Raw genomic sequence first — 16428 nt, forward strand, 5'->3', positions numbered from 1 at the left:
AATGGAAGGCGTGTAAACAATCGCGATTTTAGATCAGTGTTCTCTAATATTTCCTCATTCCTGCTCTTAATCCGCTTTTATCTCATCTCTTGTCCTTGCCATGACACTTCTCTAGTCTATGATCTTCAGCTGGAAAGCTGCAGTACATTGACGGCTCTTTTCTCGGCACACAATAGCTTACTGCCAACACGAAGAGCGTAAAATGTCAGAGAGTCCCAGAGGAGCGTTCATTTAGCTTTGATATTCCTCCAGAGAGACAAAAGCTCTTACAAAAATTTGCATTCAGCCAATGACACTATAGAATCTGATCAGGAGCCACCTCTTCAGAAGTCATCGGGTCACTTTATCCATCACAGACTACTACGGAGTGATTTATACGTTAATTCATCTCAAATTTCACAACAGTTTGATTTTCTATAGTTATTATGAGTGTTGGTCTTGTTAACTAAAACATAAACTATTAAAAATCATTTTTGGTTATTGAAATCAAATAAAATATTGGAAAACCTAACCACTTACCATGTTTGTTATGTAATGCACTATAAAGGTATTCATGCATTATATGTTTTCATAAATACTTGCAACCAAAGTTAAAATGCATTTTAATATTTGCAGATTCCTTGGTTGTTTGTCACGTGTGTTTTAATGCACAACATGTTCTAAAGGTGTTATAATGAAAAGCTAAGTATTACAGTTATTCATAAGATCATACAAGGTGCTAAACAAGACTAAATTAATGCATTTAAAATACTTTTATAATGCATTTTATATAAAGGCTTTGAGAAAGGCTTTGTGTTAGAAATGCTGCTTTGACAATTAACTCAAATATAGCTGATAACAATAAAGTGATAAAATTACTAAAACAAAAACTGAAATAAATGAAGTGAAAAAAACAACACTATCACTTTATCCACCACTGTGACAAAATTTTAAATATCTGCTTAAATATATCTCAGTGTCTTGAGTGAATTCAATGAATCATTTCACCACACAATTTCATAATAGTTTGATTTGATATTGTTATCAGTGTTGGTCTTAACTAAAACTGTTAAAAATCATTTTGAATAATAGAAATATACAGCTGAAATAAAATTTAAAATATATACACACAAAATTACTTACATTTTTCTAAAGAAACTAAAATTAAAACTGAAATCATAAAATAAAAAAATTATTAAAAATAATAAATAATACTAAAATAACGCTGGTTATTATATGCACTGATTATTTACTGTATTCCACAATGCAGCGCATTTGCTCTGACCTTGCAGTTTTATTTTAATGCATAATTATTGATTCATTATTTGATGCAACTGTCAAAAGATTAAATGGTCTAACACAAAATTGGATTGAATATATATATATATATATATAAACTGTGACACTGAATTAAACAAAACGTTTTTTCAAACTTTTGCCGCATTGTTTACAAAAAAAGAAAAAAGGCCAGAATGTAGTGTGTACTGTGCAGTGCACTAGTCCTCTGTTCTAAACACAGCCATTATTTGATCAGACAGCCAAGAGTCAAGACATTTTACACTCAATTACATTAAGAAACAAAACGCAAAACTGTCATTTTTAAGTCTAATATTAAGTGGACATCATGAAATGCTTGCCTTAATATGTTAAGTGTTTTATTGCCCTCTTCTGTACGTAGATGTAGAAGAGAGTGTAGCTCGACAATATATTACATCCAAACCTTGACACAAAATCAATGCAGTGTTTTAATCAGCAGTGCGACAGATGAAACACACAGAACCAATAAACACCAGGTCTGTTTCAAAAGCAAAGCTTTTTATTGCAAGTATTAGTGAAAGATACACTCCAAACTGAAGCAAAGCAACACTAAAAGGCCATTGATCTACAAAGAGAGGATTATTAAACAAAGAAAGACATTTCAAAGGAAAGGAAACATCCCCTGGTACATTATGAGAGACTCTTTGCGAACACGGAGATCCCGACTCGCTTTAACTCTTTCGTAAGCCACGATCGCGCGACGGAAGCCACCGCCGTCCTCCGGTACCAAGAGACGCCAGACGTGAGCCACACAAACGGAGGATGGACAGACTCGCCGTGCGTTTGCATCGGATGCTTCACAGTCCTGTTTGTGGAATGCTGGAGCGTTGCGTTGCAGTAAACCGTTTTGTAAACATTTTTAGGAATCGACTCGGGTCAGCGATTTGGGTGCAACTTCGTCCGGCGCTCGATGCCTCCGTCCTCCCGGAAAACGACGGCATGACCGTTTGAAATACAGACAGCGGCCTCGTCTCCGAATCTCGAGCCGTTTCACGACAATTAGTGGTTTAAAAGAGAACCGAGATGCCACACAGGGAGTGAGTTAGTATGCTTCTCTACACACGATGAAGGCCTTTTGACAGACGTCTCAAGTCCAATCAGAAAAACAAGAGTACAGTCAAGGCTGAGGCTCATATATTTATATATATCTGAGTGGAATGGGACCCTCTCTGGCACGAAGACAATTGAACTCAAGCAAATGACGAACACCATGATCTGCTTCTCGACTCCATTTGTAAAGCACCGGACACATCCTTTCAGAGAAAAAATAAAAATAAAAAAAAGTGTATGGCTAAGAGTCTAGCAGCTCTGGATGAAAACAATCAGCTTTTTATCTTCTTTTTGGAATAAAGTCAGTGTGGTTCTCCGTCCCGTAAAGAGATGAGATGCGACGAGCCTCTTGGCTGGAGAGGTGGACGACCTCGAACTAGTCAATGGTCAGGGAGGAAGTGACGTCATCGAACACTTCAGCCCACCCTGTGGTTGTGCTTGTGTGTGTGTGAGAGAGGATGTCGAGGCTGTTCGACCCCCAAACTCTGCGGAGACCCCAGCCGCGTAAGCACTCCCTCAATAAATACACCATTAAATATTTCCCATATATATTTCCAATATATTAAAAGAAAAAAACAAGACATTTAAATAGGAAAACAAAAAGTTGGCTCAATAAAAGAAGAAAAAGATAAGTGTTATGATTTAAAAACAACTTTTTTTCTCTCTCTTATAATTAGACCTCTGAATCTAAAATTGTTAAGGATATTGTTGTCAGGCATTATACTGTAATCAAAGTAATATCTGGGCGAATCTCAAGTATAACATATCCACCTCTGAAATCAAAAGAATATCAACTTATATTTTGCATGAGAAAAATGAAGCCTGTTTCAACAAAATATTTTATTTGCATGATAATTAAGCATATTTTCCCTATAATTTTGAGCATTTCTGTACTTTGATGTTATAATAATTTTTTTTGCATTACAACTTTGAGAATTTAGAGAGAGGGAATGTGTTTATTTGTCATTTAAATACAGCCTCAATGCCTAAAATAATAATAATGATAATGGTCCAAAAGTAGGCTTTATTTTCTTGATGCAAAATATACTTTCTAATTTCGGTCTGTTGTTGTTGTTGTATAATACTCTAGAAATTACATTTTGCATGACAAAAACGAAGCCTATTTTGACCACCAATGCAATTACTGCATTATTTGCATTACTGTCATGACAATTAAGCGCAGCTTTCTTGTAATTCCCATCATTCTCAACGGTGATAGAATGATATTGACTAATAAGCATGAAGGAAAGGCAATGCAACAAATACAGTACTACTGTGATGTATAAATATATATATGCATTTTAATACTAGAATCATTTTTTTCACATTACAATAATGAGAATTTGTAGAGGGGCAATGCGTTTAATTGTCTCCAAAAAGTAGGTTTTATTTTCTTTATGCAAAATATAATTGCTGATTTCTGTCGTTTTGTTGAAGTGTAGTACAACTAGAAATTATATTTTGCAAGAGAAAAATGCAGCCTGTTTTAACAACCAGAATTTTATTATTATTAATTAGCACATTTTCCTCACAGTTTTGAGCCATTTTGTAATTCCCAATGGAGATAGAATGATATTTACTGTATTATAAAAACGAAAAGCAATGCAACTAATATTCATACATAATATGTTTCGCATGACAATAATGAGAATTTGGGGAGAGGGATGCATTTAATTGTCTCAATGCAAAAAATTTTAATATAAAAAGTGAATAATAAAAAATTGGCTTATTTTTCTGTATGCAAAATATAATGCGTCTTGTGATGTTGGCGTGAAATGTGAACACGTTCTTCGGTGAGATTCACTCACTTGCACTTTCTTTCACTTTAACATATGCAGCATACCAAGGTCAGTGAGGTGCAGTGTTTTGAGATCTCTCGTCGAGGTATATCCTCCTGGACCAACGGGCACCCATGTGACAAAATACAGGCCACGGGGCTCAAAACACATACTGTATGCGTCTAGGTTTCTACGGGCCATTGCACATTGACAGGGATCGATCAGCCACTGCAACAAACAATGAGTTTTTTAAGCAGCCATAGTGAAGTCCAAAAAACGACGTCACCGGGGTCCCGTGTAAACCTCCGAAACATGATTAACCTTCCCTCAGCAAAGACTTCAAGCACTAGAGACTGTCTTTTGCTGGAGTATGTGAAAAAAGGGGCTTATGGGGGAAAAAGAAAAAGGAGAGCAAAGCACTGTGACTTTGTTTCCTTGTTTGGGTGGCAGTCTTTAAAGTGCTGTGCTAGGCTTTCCTGTCCAGGGTCAGGCCGTGTCTTATGAGTGTCCGCTCTGCCCTCTATCTAAAGATAGCACATTCACCTATTGCATTGGTCCGGACTCCTAATACAGTATCTCAACCGTTTGCTCGTATACTTGGCATATATCATCGTCATTATAATATCTGAATATACAAAGAGGCACCGTTATGAGCCTCCCGATCGAGATAAAAACGTGTGTGTGTTTGCATGTGTGCAACACCTTCTTCAAGGTAAGAGTAAGACTAATATGCTCTTTGATTTCTCACTTTAGTCTCAGATTATTCAGCACCATCATGAGGAAAGGCACTTTCTATGAACTTTGAACTCGTGTTACGTTTTAGACCCTAAAAGAAGACCCTCCCAAAAAGCTCTGAAATAAAAGACGAGAAGAGAGGAGAGGAGAAAATACACAGACTGACTCTTACACTTCTAGCTTTCTAGATAACGGAGGCCACGACAGGCAACAAACTCGATAAGTGTGCTCTGAACCCACAACATCTGCTACCACAGTCACTTGCGAATACAAGACAAACACTCTTTACAATCTTCATACGGAGGCAAAACCAGTTGCAGCTTTAAAGGAATCGTTCAGCGAAAAATGAAAATTGTGTGGTTTTCTCACCCTCGTGTCGGTGCAGACTTGTTTTGCCATTGACTTATGCAACAAAAATGGACTGTTTTTAAGTTCCAAAATGAATCTATTTTTTATGCTTTCAAGCCGTAACTTAACTTTAATATCCACTGATATCCATTCACTTTTGTTGCATGGAAAACAGCAGCTCACACATTTTTTAAAACTTACACCAAAAAAAAAAAAAAAAAAAAAGTCATGCAAGTTTGAAACAACAGAGGGTAAAGTGGGTAAATAATGACAATTCATAATCATCTAGAACCAAACTATCCCTTTAAAGAGACATTTCTTGCCAAAATACAAGGCATGTGTTAGTAATATATATATATGAAGTTAAAACTACACAAAAATAAAATTGCATGACACCTCATCAAGATTGCTTCTGAAACTGATAGCTGTTTGGCATCCACACACAGACGGTTTTACTTCCAAGGCTCTGAAGCACCGATAAGCGGTTGTGAAACAAAAAACGGGCACAATTTCAGTAGCAGTTGTTTTGATGCTTACAGCATCACTTAAACCACTTTTGATGGGCATAAAACACGGTGTACCTTCTGCAAAAGGTTCAACCTCTAATGCACACTTAACAAAAAAAAAAAAAAAAAAAAAAACAGAAAATCCATCACAACAGCCTACTGCATTAGTTTCATTCGATTATTTATACTTTAGAATTTATCTGACTGCATAAACTGCAGTTCAGTATTTTAAAGAGACTGAATTGTTACTAAAAAAAAAAGTTATGCATTAAAATCTTCCGCTTTCTAGTGCTTCGTGTAATTGACTGTAATCATATTCTGACTGGCCACTGTGCTGTACCTTTCTCTGCAATAAAATCAAATACAAATCTAACAAACATACAAAACAGCCAAATGTCTGTCCTGATGAGAAATTCCTCCTCGGAGAGAGAGAAATACACACAACCAGCACCATTTATGCATCCCATGTTCCATCTTACGCATTAAGTCTGTGCCAGTTGCTGATGCCGCCGCGGGCCGCACCTAATAGCACCATGCATTACGCATTATTTAGTGCAGATTATCACCTTTAAACAGCAGGACATGCTTCAGATGGCGCACGGAGAGACGGTAAGGCACACAACTCTCACTGCACGCTCCAGGTAAAAAACTATACTGACCCCTAGTGGCACGAATTAGGTGCTGCCAGAGCTTCTCCTTGAACACGTGGCCTAGAGCTGCCAAACGGTCCCTCGTGCCTAGGCGAACTGAAGCATGAACCCAGCAGTCGGACTTGAACAAGTACAACAGCAGCAAAATCCTCTGAAACAGGCAGGGCAGTGAAAATCGAGACGCTGAAACCGCGAGATTTTATTAAGGCCGTACAGTCGAATGTGGTCGCAACTGTGCCCTTGGTTGGACTAAATGAGGTGCATTTGTTCTGTTTCTGACCTTCCAACGTCGTGCATTTCTAGCAGGCACTTGTTTACACACTACGGTCAATCGTCAGGAAACGCTGCTGTACTTTCACCAAAAATAAACTATAAAAGTGGCAAACATGCACACCTCCATCTTAAAATCCAACCACTTTCAGATGCCTTTCACACCCAGCCGCATACCGAGTCTTTGCACAGGAGGTCTTCTCATCCCGCTAATGGATTATTGCACTAAACTATGATCTGTCACATCACACAGACTATGCATTTTAAACCGAGACACAGTGCAGGAGGGGAGCGAACGAGACAATCTGCTAAGTGCTGCGTTTGATCGAGACAAATAAATATCGGAGGGAACTTGGGTGTTAAAAACAAGAAAGAGCATCAAAACATGATCACTTTGCATTGTAGTACATGAAAGCTAGAGCGTAGATTTGCTTAAAAAAATTCAACCGTCAGCTTTCTGCCACCCGGACGTCATAAAGGACTCTGCGCTCTGCAATGGCACTTCTCTAACAATAAAAGCTTGTTTTTCTGTTTTAAAATGCTAACGCACAATTGGTTCTTCACGACTGACACTTTAACACGTAGTTAAGTCACCATTGGCTACAAAAATAATTGAGAACGGGAGGAAAGTACATCTATCCGTAGGCATTCCCCAAAACTTCCTTTCTTCCAGACTCAGTCTTTCCATCCGCTTCCATTCGAATCTCATTTTGGGGGAAGGACAATAAGAGGAAAAAGTGCTGTTAGAAAACGTTGAGGTACAAGGCGTGACAGGCAGGGAAAGTAATTAAACGTTACGTCTACAGACAGGAAGAGGAGCGGGGGCATAGACGGGCTTCCCTTTTGGGTTTTGGAGGGGATATGACAGAACGGCCTCAGTTGGCTGGTTTAATATTGCATAATAGTGCCGAGGTCCACGTGTGGAATTAAAGCAGGCCTTCCTTATCCTGCTGCACAGTGTCGGGGCGGGCCGCGCTTCCATCGCCACAGAGATCCACCCTTCAGGATGCACTTGCGTTTGGAGGTGTGAGGCGTGTGTATGCGGTTGTCTGGGTTCCTGTGCATGACTAGAAGAACGTGGGATGGATGTGAGCTGGCTTAGGCAAAGTACATGGTCCTCAGGGTGTCGTGGTGAATCTGCACAGCTTTGGCCAGCGCCTGAGGATCTCGACCGTTACTCTGCCCCGAGACGTGGCTTCCCTCGGCACTGAGAGAGACAAGAGAACAGAGCTATTAGAATTGACTAAGTCCATAGAAAACAGCGAAATGAAATAAATGTTCAATGGAAAAAAAAAAAAAATCAAATATAAAAAAGAAATCAAACTTTTCTAGTTTAACTTGATGAACTGAAATACCTAAAACAGCTGATAAAATGTTAAACGCAAAATTAAAATGAAAAAGAGAAGGAATATAAAAAATAAAAACTAATTCAAAATATTAGTCAAAACTATAATAGTATCACAATAACACTGTGAGAGAGATTGTGTTACAGAAACCTTTAGCCATCACAGAACACAACAGAAAAACAGCAGAATGTTGCATTGTTTGTAATCCTGCATAATTTGCAATTTAGGACAAAAACCATCACAAAATTTATTACGCTGAAAAAAAAAAAAAAAAAGGCTTTTTGATAATATTAAAATGTTTTAAGATATAGCCCTTTCTACTACAACGTAGACCAAAGGACTGTACATCTAAAAGCAAGGAAACATCTAGAAAAAAAACAAAAAACAAAATATAGAATGACAAAGTCAAGAATTAAAAGAAACAGAATACAAATACGTTTTCACACAAGTTTTAAAAACCAACAACTGACGGTGCAGATCTTATATCAGGGGGAAAGAGCATTCCACAGTCTAGGTCCAACGACAGAGAGAAAGCTCGATCCCCTTTAGTTTTAAGACGAGTTCTTGGAACAAAGAGCAAGTAAAACATTAAAGGACCTTTGAGATCTGCCAGAGTTCATAAGCACCAAATCCTTGATATATTCCGGGGCCAACTCGTGAACAGCTTTATAAACATATAACAAAACCTTATACTGTATTCGATATTTCACAGGGAGCCAATGAAGCTTTTTCAAAACAGGTGTAATATGCTCCCTTTTCTTAATACCAGTCAGGGAGCCTCGCTGCTGCGTTTTGCACCAGCTGCAATCTTGAGATAAGAGATGGACTAATTCCTAATATAAAGCATTACAGTAACCCAAGCGTGTAGAGATAAATGCGTGAGATCACTGTTTCCAGATCAGGAAATCAGACAAAAAAGATTTCATTTTCGCAATAGTCCTTAACTGATAAAAAAACAATTAAGAGAATAAAAACTAAAGTTTGTCTTAATGTTTAATACTAGGGGTATTAGAGGCTTACACTACAAATTAAATTAAAAAATAAAAAAATTCATTACTTGAAGTAAAACAAAAATTAACATAAAAATAAAAAACTTATCTTTATACACTAAAACAACAAATACTCAAATAAATAAAACTTATATATATATATACATAAAAATAACTATGTAAAAAAAATTCTATAAAAATATATAGCTGTTATAATAGTCTATTATATCTTATGTAAAACTACTGAAAATGACAAAAAAACAAAAACATATAAATATAAAAAAAAAAACTACTGAAAATGACAAAAAATACTAAAACTTTAACATTAAAACAAAATATAAACAGATTCAAAATATTTTTTAAATAATGTTATCTAAAAAAAAATAATGTAAATATTTCAAACAAATTTTAACAAAATAATTAATATTAACAATGGTAACCACAAAACTTCAACACAACAGAAACTCTTTTTAAACATTAAACATTAACAGGTCTTTTCCTTCACTCAGAAATACATAAATCCCACCCAACACTGCATCCAACCCCCCCACAACAGAGAAACTCTGTTTTTAACACCATCTATACAAGGTTTGTCCTGTCACTCAGAACTAGTACACTAAAACTAAACACTTGATTTCAACTTTTTCAAACGCTCCTAACTCCAGACACAACTTGCACAAAAGCTGGGGGATGGAATATTGCAAGATAAGCGTTCTGATCTCACACAACACATACCTAACCGTGTTCTTTTGGGTCTTGGCACACACACCTGTCGTGCTATTCTAGGACAATGGCACAGTTCTGGGTCTTGGCACACACACCTGTCGTGTTCTTTGTCACCCATATGGTATGGTATCAGCGCACGGGAAAGGCCACTAGATTGGCGTAGAGTATTGCAGGTGCGGGGCATGGAGACGGGATGCGGGTGCAGACGCACGTACGTTGTGGCACAACCTGGTAAGTAGCCGCCCCTGGTAACTCACCCCCCCCAACCCCCCATGCAGCCCATTTGAGCAGTTGTCGTCCCACAGAACATGGTAGTGGGAGGGTCGACTAGTGCCCTGAGAAAAGAGGAGGAGGAGTCAAACTCGTGCCGAATGCTCAAGTTACGTCTTCAAAAACATCTTCTACTATACTGGAGTTTGATTAAACTGACAGGGCTGTTGCACTAGGATGCTTCTGAGTGACTTTCTCACAAAAACATGACCAAGTTCAACTTGAAAAATAAATTATAATTTTTTTTTTTTTTTTTATTAAAGATATATTACATATATTTTTTAAAGACAATAATAAGATATTATATTTTGAAAAAAAAAAAAAAAAAGTAAATATATTTGATTTTTTTTAATGATTATTTTTGCATTTTGTCTAATAAAAGTCCCAGTTTTGAGATATTAACTCTGAACTGCAAGAAAAAAAAAAGTCATACCTTAAAAAAAAGAAAAGGAAAAAAAAGGTAATTGCAGTTTTTTTAGTTTATCTCTGACAATTCACTTCTTACTCAGAATTGTGAGTTTGCATTTCATAATTTAGTCAATTCTGAGAAAGAAAGAAAAAAAAATGCTCGCTAAGTGTCACAATTACAGTTTTTAGTTTTTTTATTTCGTGGCAGAAATGAGCTTCTACATAAATGCAAAATATTATAATATATTATATATTAAACTGCAACAGCCTTTCAATGATACTAAATGAACACAAAGTATTATACTAAATGAATGCAAAAACTAATAAAAATGACAAAAGCATATAAAACATAACAGCTTAAATTTAATATTATTATAATATGATAAGACTTTTTTTTTTTTTTTTTGGGAGTAATTTGCTCACATTCATAATATCATATTATATTATTATTAATATTTTTTCTTGAATTCTGACTTATTTTACTGTGAAATATTACAAATCTAACATTTCTTAGTTTTTTTTAGTAATTTGCTATTATACATTTAGCATTTCTTAAAATAACGGTATTTTTTTTTAGGAGTAATTTGCTGACATTCACCCTTTTACACTCAGACTGCATGCCTGGACTGGATTACATAACAGTTATTCATGCTGCTAAATCCTAATCTGCGTGCAAAATCATTTGTCAAGTGAACAACAAGCACCCTTTACACACAAAACAGCCCCACCAGCACACATCAAAAAACACAAGAAAGAAACAACATCTCTCCCCGAAAATAAAATGCTCTCCTCTACACCTATTACACCAGCAACTGCAGAGGTAAAAGTAAAAAAACTCGTAGGGGTGTGTGATATCCGTGTCGACTGTTGTACCAGCAGGAATGTTTCCGCTGCGACCCACCTGTTCAGGAAAGAAACAGAAATGATGTTTCCAATAAATGTGCAACCTTTGGGTTTGTCTTAAAGTCTGAAAACATAACAGAGTGTTTAATAACCTCTTCTTTATCTAAACCTAGGCTTTCTGCTTACTTCAATATATAACTATTAACTCAGGATGGGCATTTTAGATCAAGTACCTTGAGTATTTAACAGATAAAATAACTTTGTACTGGAGTTTTAATAGTGTATCGTTTTAAAAAAGCACTTTCAGACACTCTATGTTCTTCTACTTCTATAAAACAAGTGTTATGATTAACTAAAACTACTAAAGTTGTTTTTGTTAATTGAAACAGAGCTGAAATAAAGTAAAATAAAAAATGTATATTAAAAACTTACACTATTATTGCAAAAATTTAAAAAAGCTAAATAAAAATATAACAAAAACCATAAGTTTGTTATTTAAAAAAATATTATAAAAAAAAAAAAAAAACTTAAGCTTGTTTTTTCAGCTAATTACCAAGAAACATCTCATTTTCATTTAGTTTAAAATAAGAAACTAAAACTGAAATAAAATAAAATAAGCTATACATATTTAAAACAAAAACAACAAAATTACAGATTCAAAATATTAATAAAAACTATAATAGTCTATTAATGATACTAAAATAACCCTGAAAACACTAATAAAAAAAATTTTTTTTACAAAAACTCTAATGAACTAAAATAAACGAAAACTGAACACATAAAATAATTGGTAATTCAAAATATTAATAAATACTATATAAATAACACTAAAACAGCACTAGTAAGTAGAAGTCCTGTGTTTTGGGCAGCTGTTCGTGGCGTTAGCATTCAGGGAAAGTCCTGTCACAATGCATCTGAAGTCTCACATTCATAAGCATCCTTTCATGATAACTAGAAATGAATCTGACTCTCCACAGACCCTTAAACGGCTGTAGGAGCGTCAGGACGCAGGCTCACCCTCTCGTTGCGATCCGCACAGAAGAGGCGCGTGTGGTGGCGTTTCTGCACCACTATGTAAGTGATGCCGGGCTGGTAGTCCTTCTCCAGACTGATACAGGCCTCTCGAATGGCCAGCAGCTCATAATACAACACCTGCGAGCAGAAACAGGTTCACGGTTTATTTGTAAATGATACGGAAATGATGCGGTTAGTGATAAACCAATATATACCTGTCTGAACTGGCCCTCAGACACGCCGTCCCTGTAGAAGATGATTCTGGTGGGTTTGTAGCGAGTGGACTTGTAGAACTGAATGAGTAACTCTCGCACCATAGAGGCCAAGTCCTGAATCACTTCCTGTCTGGGTCTCTGGACGCGAACCGTGGCGCAGTACCTGCTGGGATGAGCGTCCATACTGCCCACCACCTACACACACACACACACACACACACACAGGAAGTTATTATAACATATACATAATATATTTATTATGTCATCCAGCTCTGAGCGATACTGACCGCTGCAATGGAGGGTTTCTTCCCGTCTCCTGCAGGTGGATGCGTCACATCCGCCCCCAGAAAGATGACCGGCTGCTGAAACACTGACGGCCTGAGAGACACCAGACACTGGCATTAATACTGCGCTGGATATTGTGTTTACAAAATCAGCTTTGTTTGTAATATAGTGAATAAATCAGGGTTTCCCAAACAGGGAAAGAGCAAATAATGAATTCAATTGAAAGTAAAATGAAGCAAGTACTCCGCTAAAATAAAATCTAAAGGCTTTGAAATGTTAGAAGCTTAAGGGTTTAAACGTTTGAAAGTTAAAGAATTTGAGACAAAATATTAGTATTTAACTTGTAGTCTAAAATACAACTATTATATTATCAAATATTCATTTTTATTTCTTACAGTAGTAACATTTCACATTTGTTTTTTAGTAAGTTTTAATATATATTTAGTATTTTACTTTTGTATGATGTGTAATACATTTTCATATTTGATTATTATTATTATTATATAATATCATATTATATTATTATTAATATTTTTCTTGAATTCTAATTTATTTTACTGTGAAATATTACAATACTAACATTTCTTAGTTTAATTTAGTAATTTCTAATATACATTTAGCATTTCTTAAAATAACTGTATTTTTATTATTATTATACTTTTCTAAACTTTTTAATTTACAGTGAAATATTACAATAGTAACATTTCTTATTTCTTTTTTATTATCATTCCTATTATTACTGTTACTACCATATTTTTCTTGAATAATATTTTTTTTACTTTACAGTGAAATAATATGAAAGTAATATTTTTTATTTATTTAGTATATTCTATTTTTATTATTTATATACTATAATAATAATTATGATATTTTTACAAAATTTTGGCCAAATTATGCAGCGCTGCAAACAAGTCTAACATACAGCTATTATATTATCAAATATTCATTTTTATTTTAACAGTTAACAGCTTACATTTCTTTATTTTTACAGTTAAAGCAACAATAACAATAATAATAACCAGTATTCCACTAAAATAAAATAAAAGCTAGATGATTTGAAATGTTACGAATTTATGACATAAATATTAGTATTTTGACAGTCTAAAAAAACAAAAAAACAAAAAAATAGTCCTAAATTGAGATTTATATATCATCTGAAAGCAAAATAAATAAGCTTTCCATTGATGTATGGTTTGTTAGGATCGGACAATATTTTGTCGAGGTACAACTATTTGAAAATCTGGAATCTGAGGGTGCAATAAAATCTAAATATTGAGAAAATCACCTTTAAAGTTGTTCAAATGAAGTTCTTAGCAATGCATATTACTAATCAAAAATTAAGTTTTGATATATTTACGGTAGGAAATTTACAAAATATCTTCATGGAACATGATCTTTACTTAATATCCTAATGATTTTTGGCACAAAAGAAAAATTTATAATTTTGACCCATACAATGTATTTTTGGCTGTTGCTACAAATATACCCCAGCGACTTAAGACTGCTTTTGTGCTCCAGGGTCAAATTTAATAACAACAACAACAACAGTAATAATAATTATTATTATTAAATTAATTATATTTTGTTTTGCAATATCTGACCCCCCAAAAATAACAATCATCTCTTTTTTGGCCAAGTCAAGCATCCCTATATAGAAATAATATTTAAATAAAGACAACTTAAAAACACTTGCTATAAAAGATTGAATATTTATCTGATAACTTAACCATCATCAGAGAACCGTGAACATTTGAATGTGTTGTTAAATTATTGAAATATTAAATTCAAGCAAATATTTACTTATAGTCACCCTGAGGTTTAATATCAGAAGGGTTCAGCTAACAAAAGAGTTTGGAAATCCATGCATTAAATAATAATGATCATTGTTATCAGTGGCCTGTTTAGAAACAGCCAATGAACAGATCCGTTCCATCAAAACAAGGCAGGGAAAGCAGTTACTAACCGTTGATGCGGCACCAGGATGTTGTTGATGCCGCCGAGCTTGACGTTGATTTTGAGGCAGAGGTTGGAGAGCGTCTGAGGCGAGGTCTTCACCACGTTCTTCACCTGAACACACTGAGTGGCCATTCCTAGAAGAGTGTCTCCCACACGCTTCACCTCCGCTGCACAGATCAAACGTGTGTTCATCAGTCTGATGGCGTCTGGCGGGTGGACGCTCTGCTCTGTGTGTGACCCTCTTACCGTAGACGGGGGTTTTTCCGGGCAGGATGACGATGATGAGCTGCAGTCCGGAGTAGGTGTTCTTCAGGTGTCTGAACATGGGCTCCACGCTGTCGGCGCCCTGTGCGTACTTACAGAAACACGGCTGACCCTGGATCGGCATCCCAGCATCCTTTGAGATCTTACGCAGCTGGTCCGTGAAACCCCTGCAGGGAGAAACAAAATTCAGAAATTTATAAGCATGAAAAGTGCTGCACGATTAGTCAAAATAAAATGGAAACCGCAATATTGCTTACTGCGATTATCAGATCACAAAGGCTGCAATTAAATGAAATAAATAAATATATGCACTGCATGAAGCACAGTATCGTGCTCTTACCTCCCTGCAGTTCAGCATCAAAATAAATATGAAGGTTTACCGTTTGAAAATTTGATTAGTATTGTTATTTTACAGCTGTAACAAAACAATTAAATTAAAACAAAAAATGTATATATATTTTTTAATTTTACAGTGAAGTATTTTTACTTGTTATTTATTTAGTATACATTTCAATATTTTTTATTCAGTTATTTTATTATTATTATTATCCATTATATTATTTTTCTTAAATACTCAGCTTATTTATTGCACAGCGAAATATTACAGTAGTAACATTTCTCATTTGTTTTTTTAGTAAGTTTTAATATATATTAAGTATTTTACTTTTGTATGACGTGTAATACATTTTCATATATGATTATTATTATTATTATTAATATTTTCTTGAATTCTAATTTATTTTACTGTGAAATATTACAATACTAACATTTCTTAAGTTTAATTTAGTAATTTCTATTATACATTTAGCATTTCTTAAAATAACGGTATTTTTATTATTATTATACTTTTCTTAACTTTTTAATTTACATTTAAATATTTATATTTAAATATTACAATAGTAACGTTTCTTATTTCTTATTATCATTCCTATTATTACTGTTACTATTATATTTCTCTTGAATGCTATTTTTACTTTACAGTGAAATAATATGAAAGTAATATTTTTTATTTATTTAGTATATTCTATTTTTATTATTTTACTACTTTTAATAATAATAATAATAATAATAATAATAATAATAATAATAATAATAATAATAATAATGATGATATTTTTTACAAAATTTTGGCCAAATTAGGCAGCGCTGCAAACAAGCACAGCAAACCTGGATTTTTTGTTATTTTAAAATGCGAACATTAGAAAAATTGCAATTCGATTTTTTTCACCCAAATCGTGATGCCCTGATACTTTTAAGCAGGATGTAAAGCAGTACTGAAAGTCAGTGTGTTGTGGAGTCTTACTTGAGGATCTCTTCTCTGCACTGTCTCTGTGTGGCGAAGCAGGCGATGGCCCACATCTTGATCTCCACGCCGGTGTGGAACTGTTTCCCTCTCATGTCCCAGACTCCATGGCTGGGTGTGGCCACAGTGCGGTTCTGTAACGACAGCTCAAGGTTGATCTGCTGCACGGGACAAAC

General features: G+C 34.9%; 1 protein-coding gene and 1 long non-coding RNA gene across 2 annotated transcripts in view; both read right to left on the reverse strand.

Annotated features, from left to right (window-relative positions):
• Positions 1 to 1773: 1773 nt before the first annotated feature.
• Positions 1774 to 9821, reverse strand: LOC122148049. Its single transcript, XR_006162047.1, has 2 exons — positions 9790 to 9821; positions 1774 to 7840 (listed from the first exon to the last, which is right to left on the reverse strand). It is a non-coding gene; the product is annotated as an uncharacterized LOC122148049 (long non-coding RNA).
• Positions 9822 to 10021: 200 nt separating this feature from the next.
• Positions 10022 to 16428, reverse strand: part of LOC109077980 (protein argonaute-3-like) — a 32599-nt gene continuing 26192 nt past the window's right edge. The window contains exons 10-17 of the mRNA XM_042773323.1: positions 16253 to 16386; positions 14932 to 15116; positions 14693 to 14852; positions 12732 to 12822; positions 12445 to 12639; positions 12233 to 12367; positions 11177 to 11273; positions 10022 to 10029 (exon numbers count right to left, since the gene is read on the reverse strand). Of these exons, the coding sequence (XP_042629257.1) occupies positions 10022 to 10029; positions 11177 to 11273; positions 12233 to 12367; positions 12445 to 12639; positions 12732 to 12822; positions 14693 to 14852; positions 14932 to 15116; positions 16253 to 16386 (1005 nt within the window). The remainder of the gene's footprint in view (positions 10030 to 11176; positions 11274 to 12232; positions 12368 to 12444; positions 12640 to 12731; positions 12823 to 14692; positions 14853 to 14931; positions 15117 to 16252; positions 16387 to 16428) is intronic.

Source organism: Cyprinus carpio, chromosome A16 (genome assembly GCF_018340385.1).
Source record: "Cyprinus carpio isolate SPL01 chromosome A16, ASM1834038v1, whole genome shotgun sequence".
NCBI classification, from domain to species: Eukaryota; Metazoa; Chordata; class Actinopteri; order Cypriniformes; family Cyprinidae; genus Cyprinus; species Cyprinus carpio.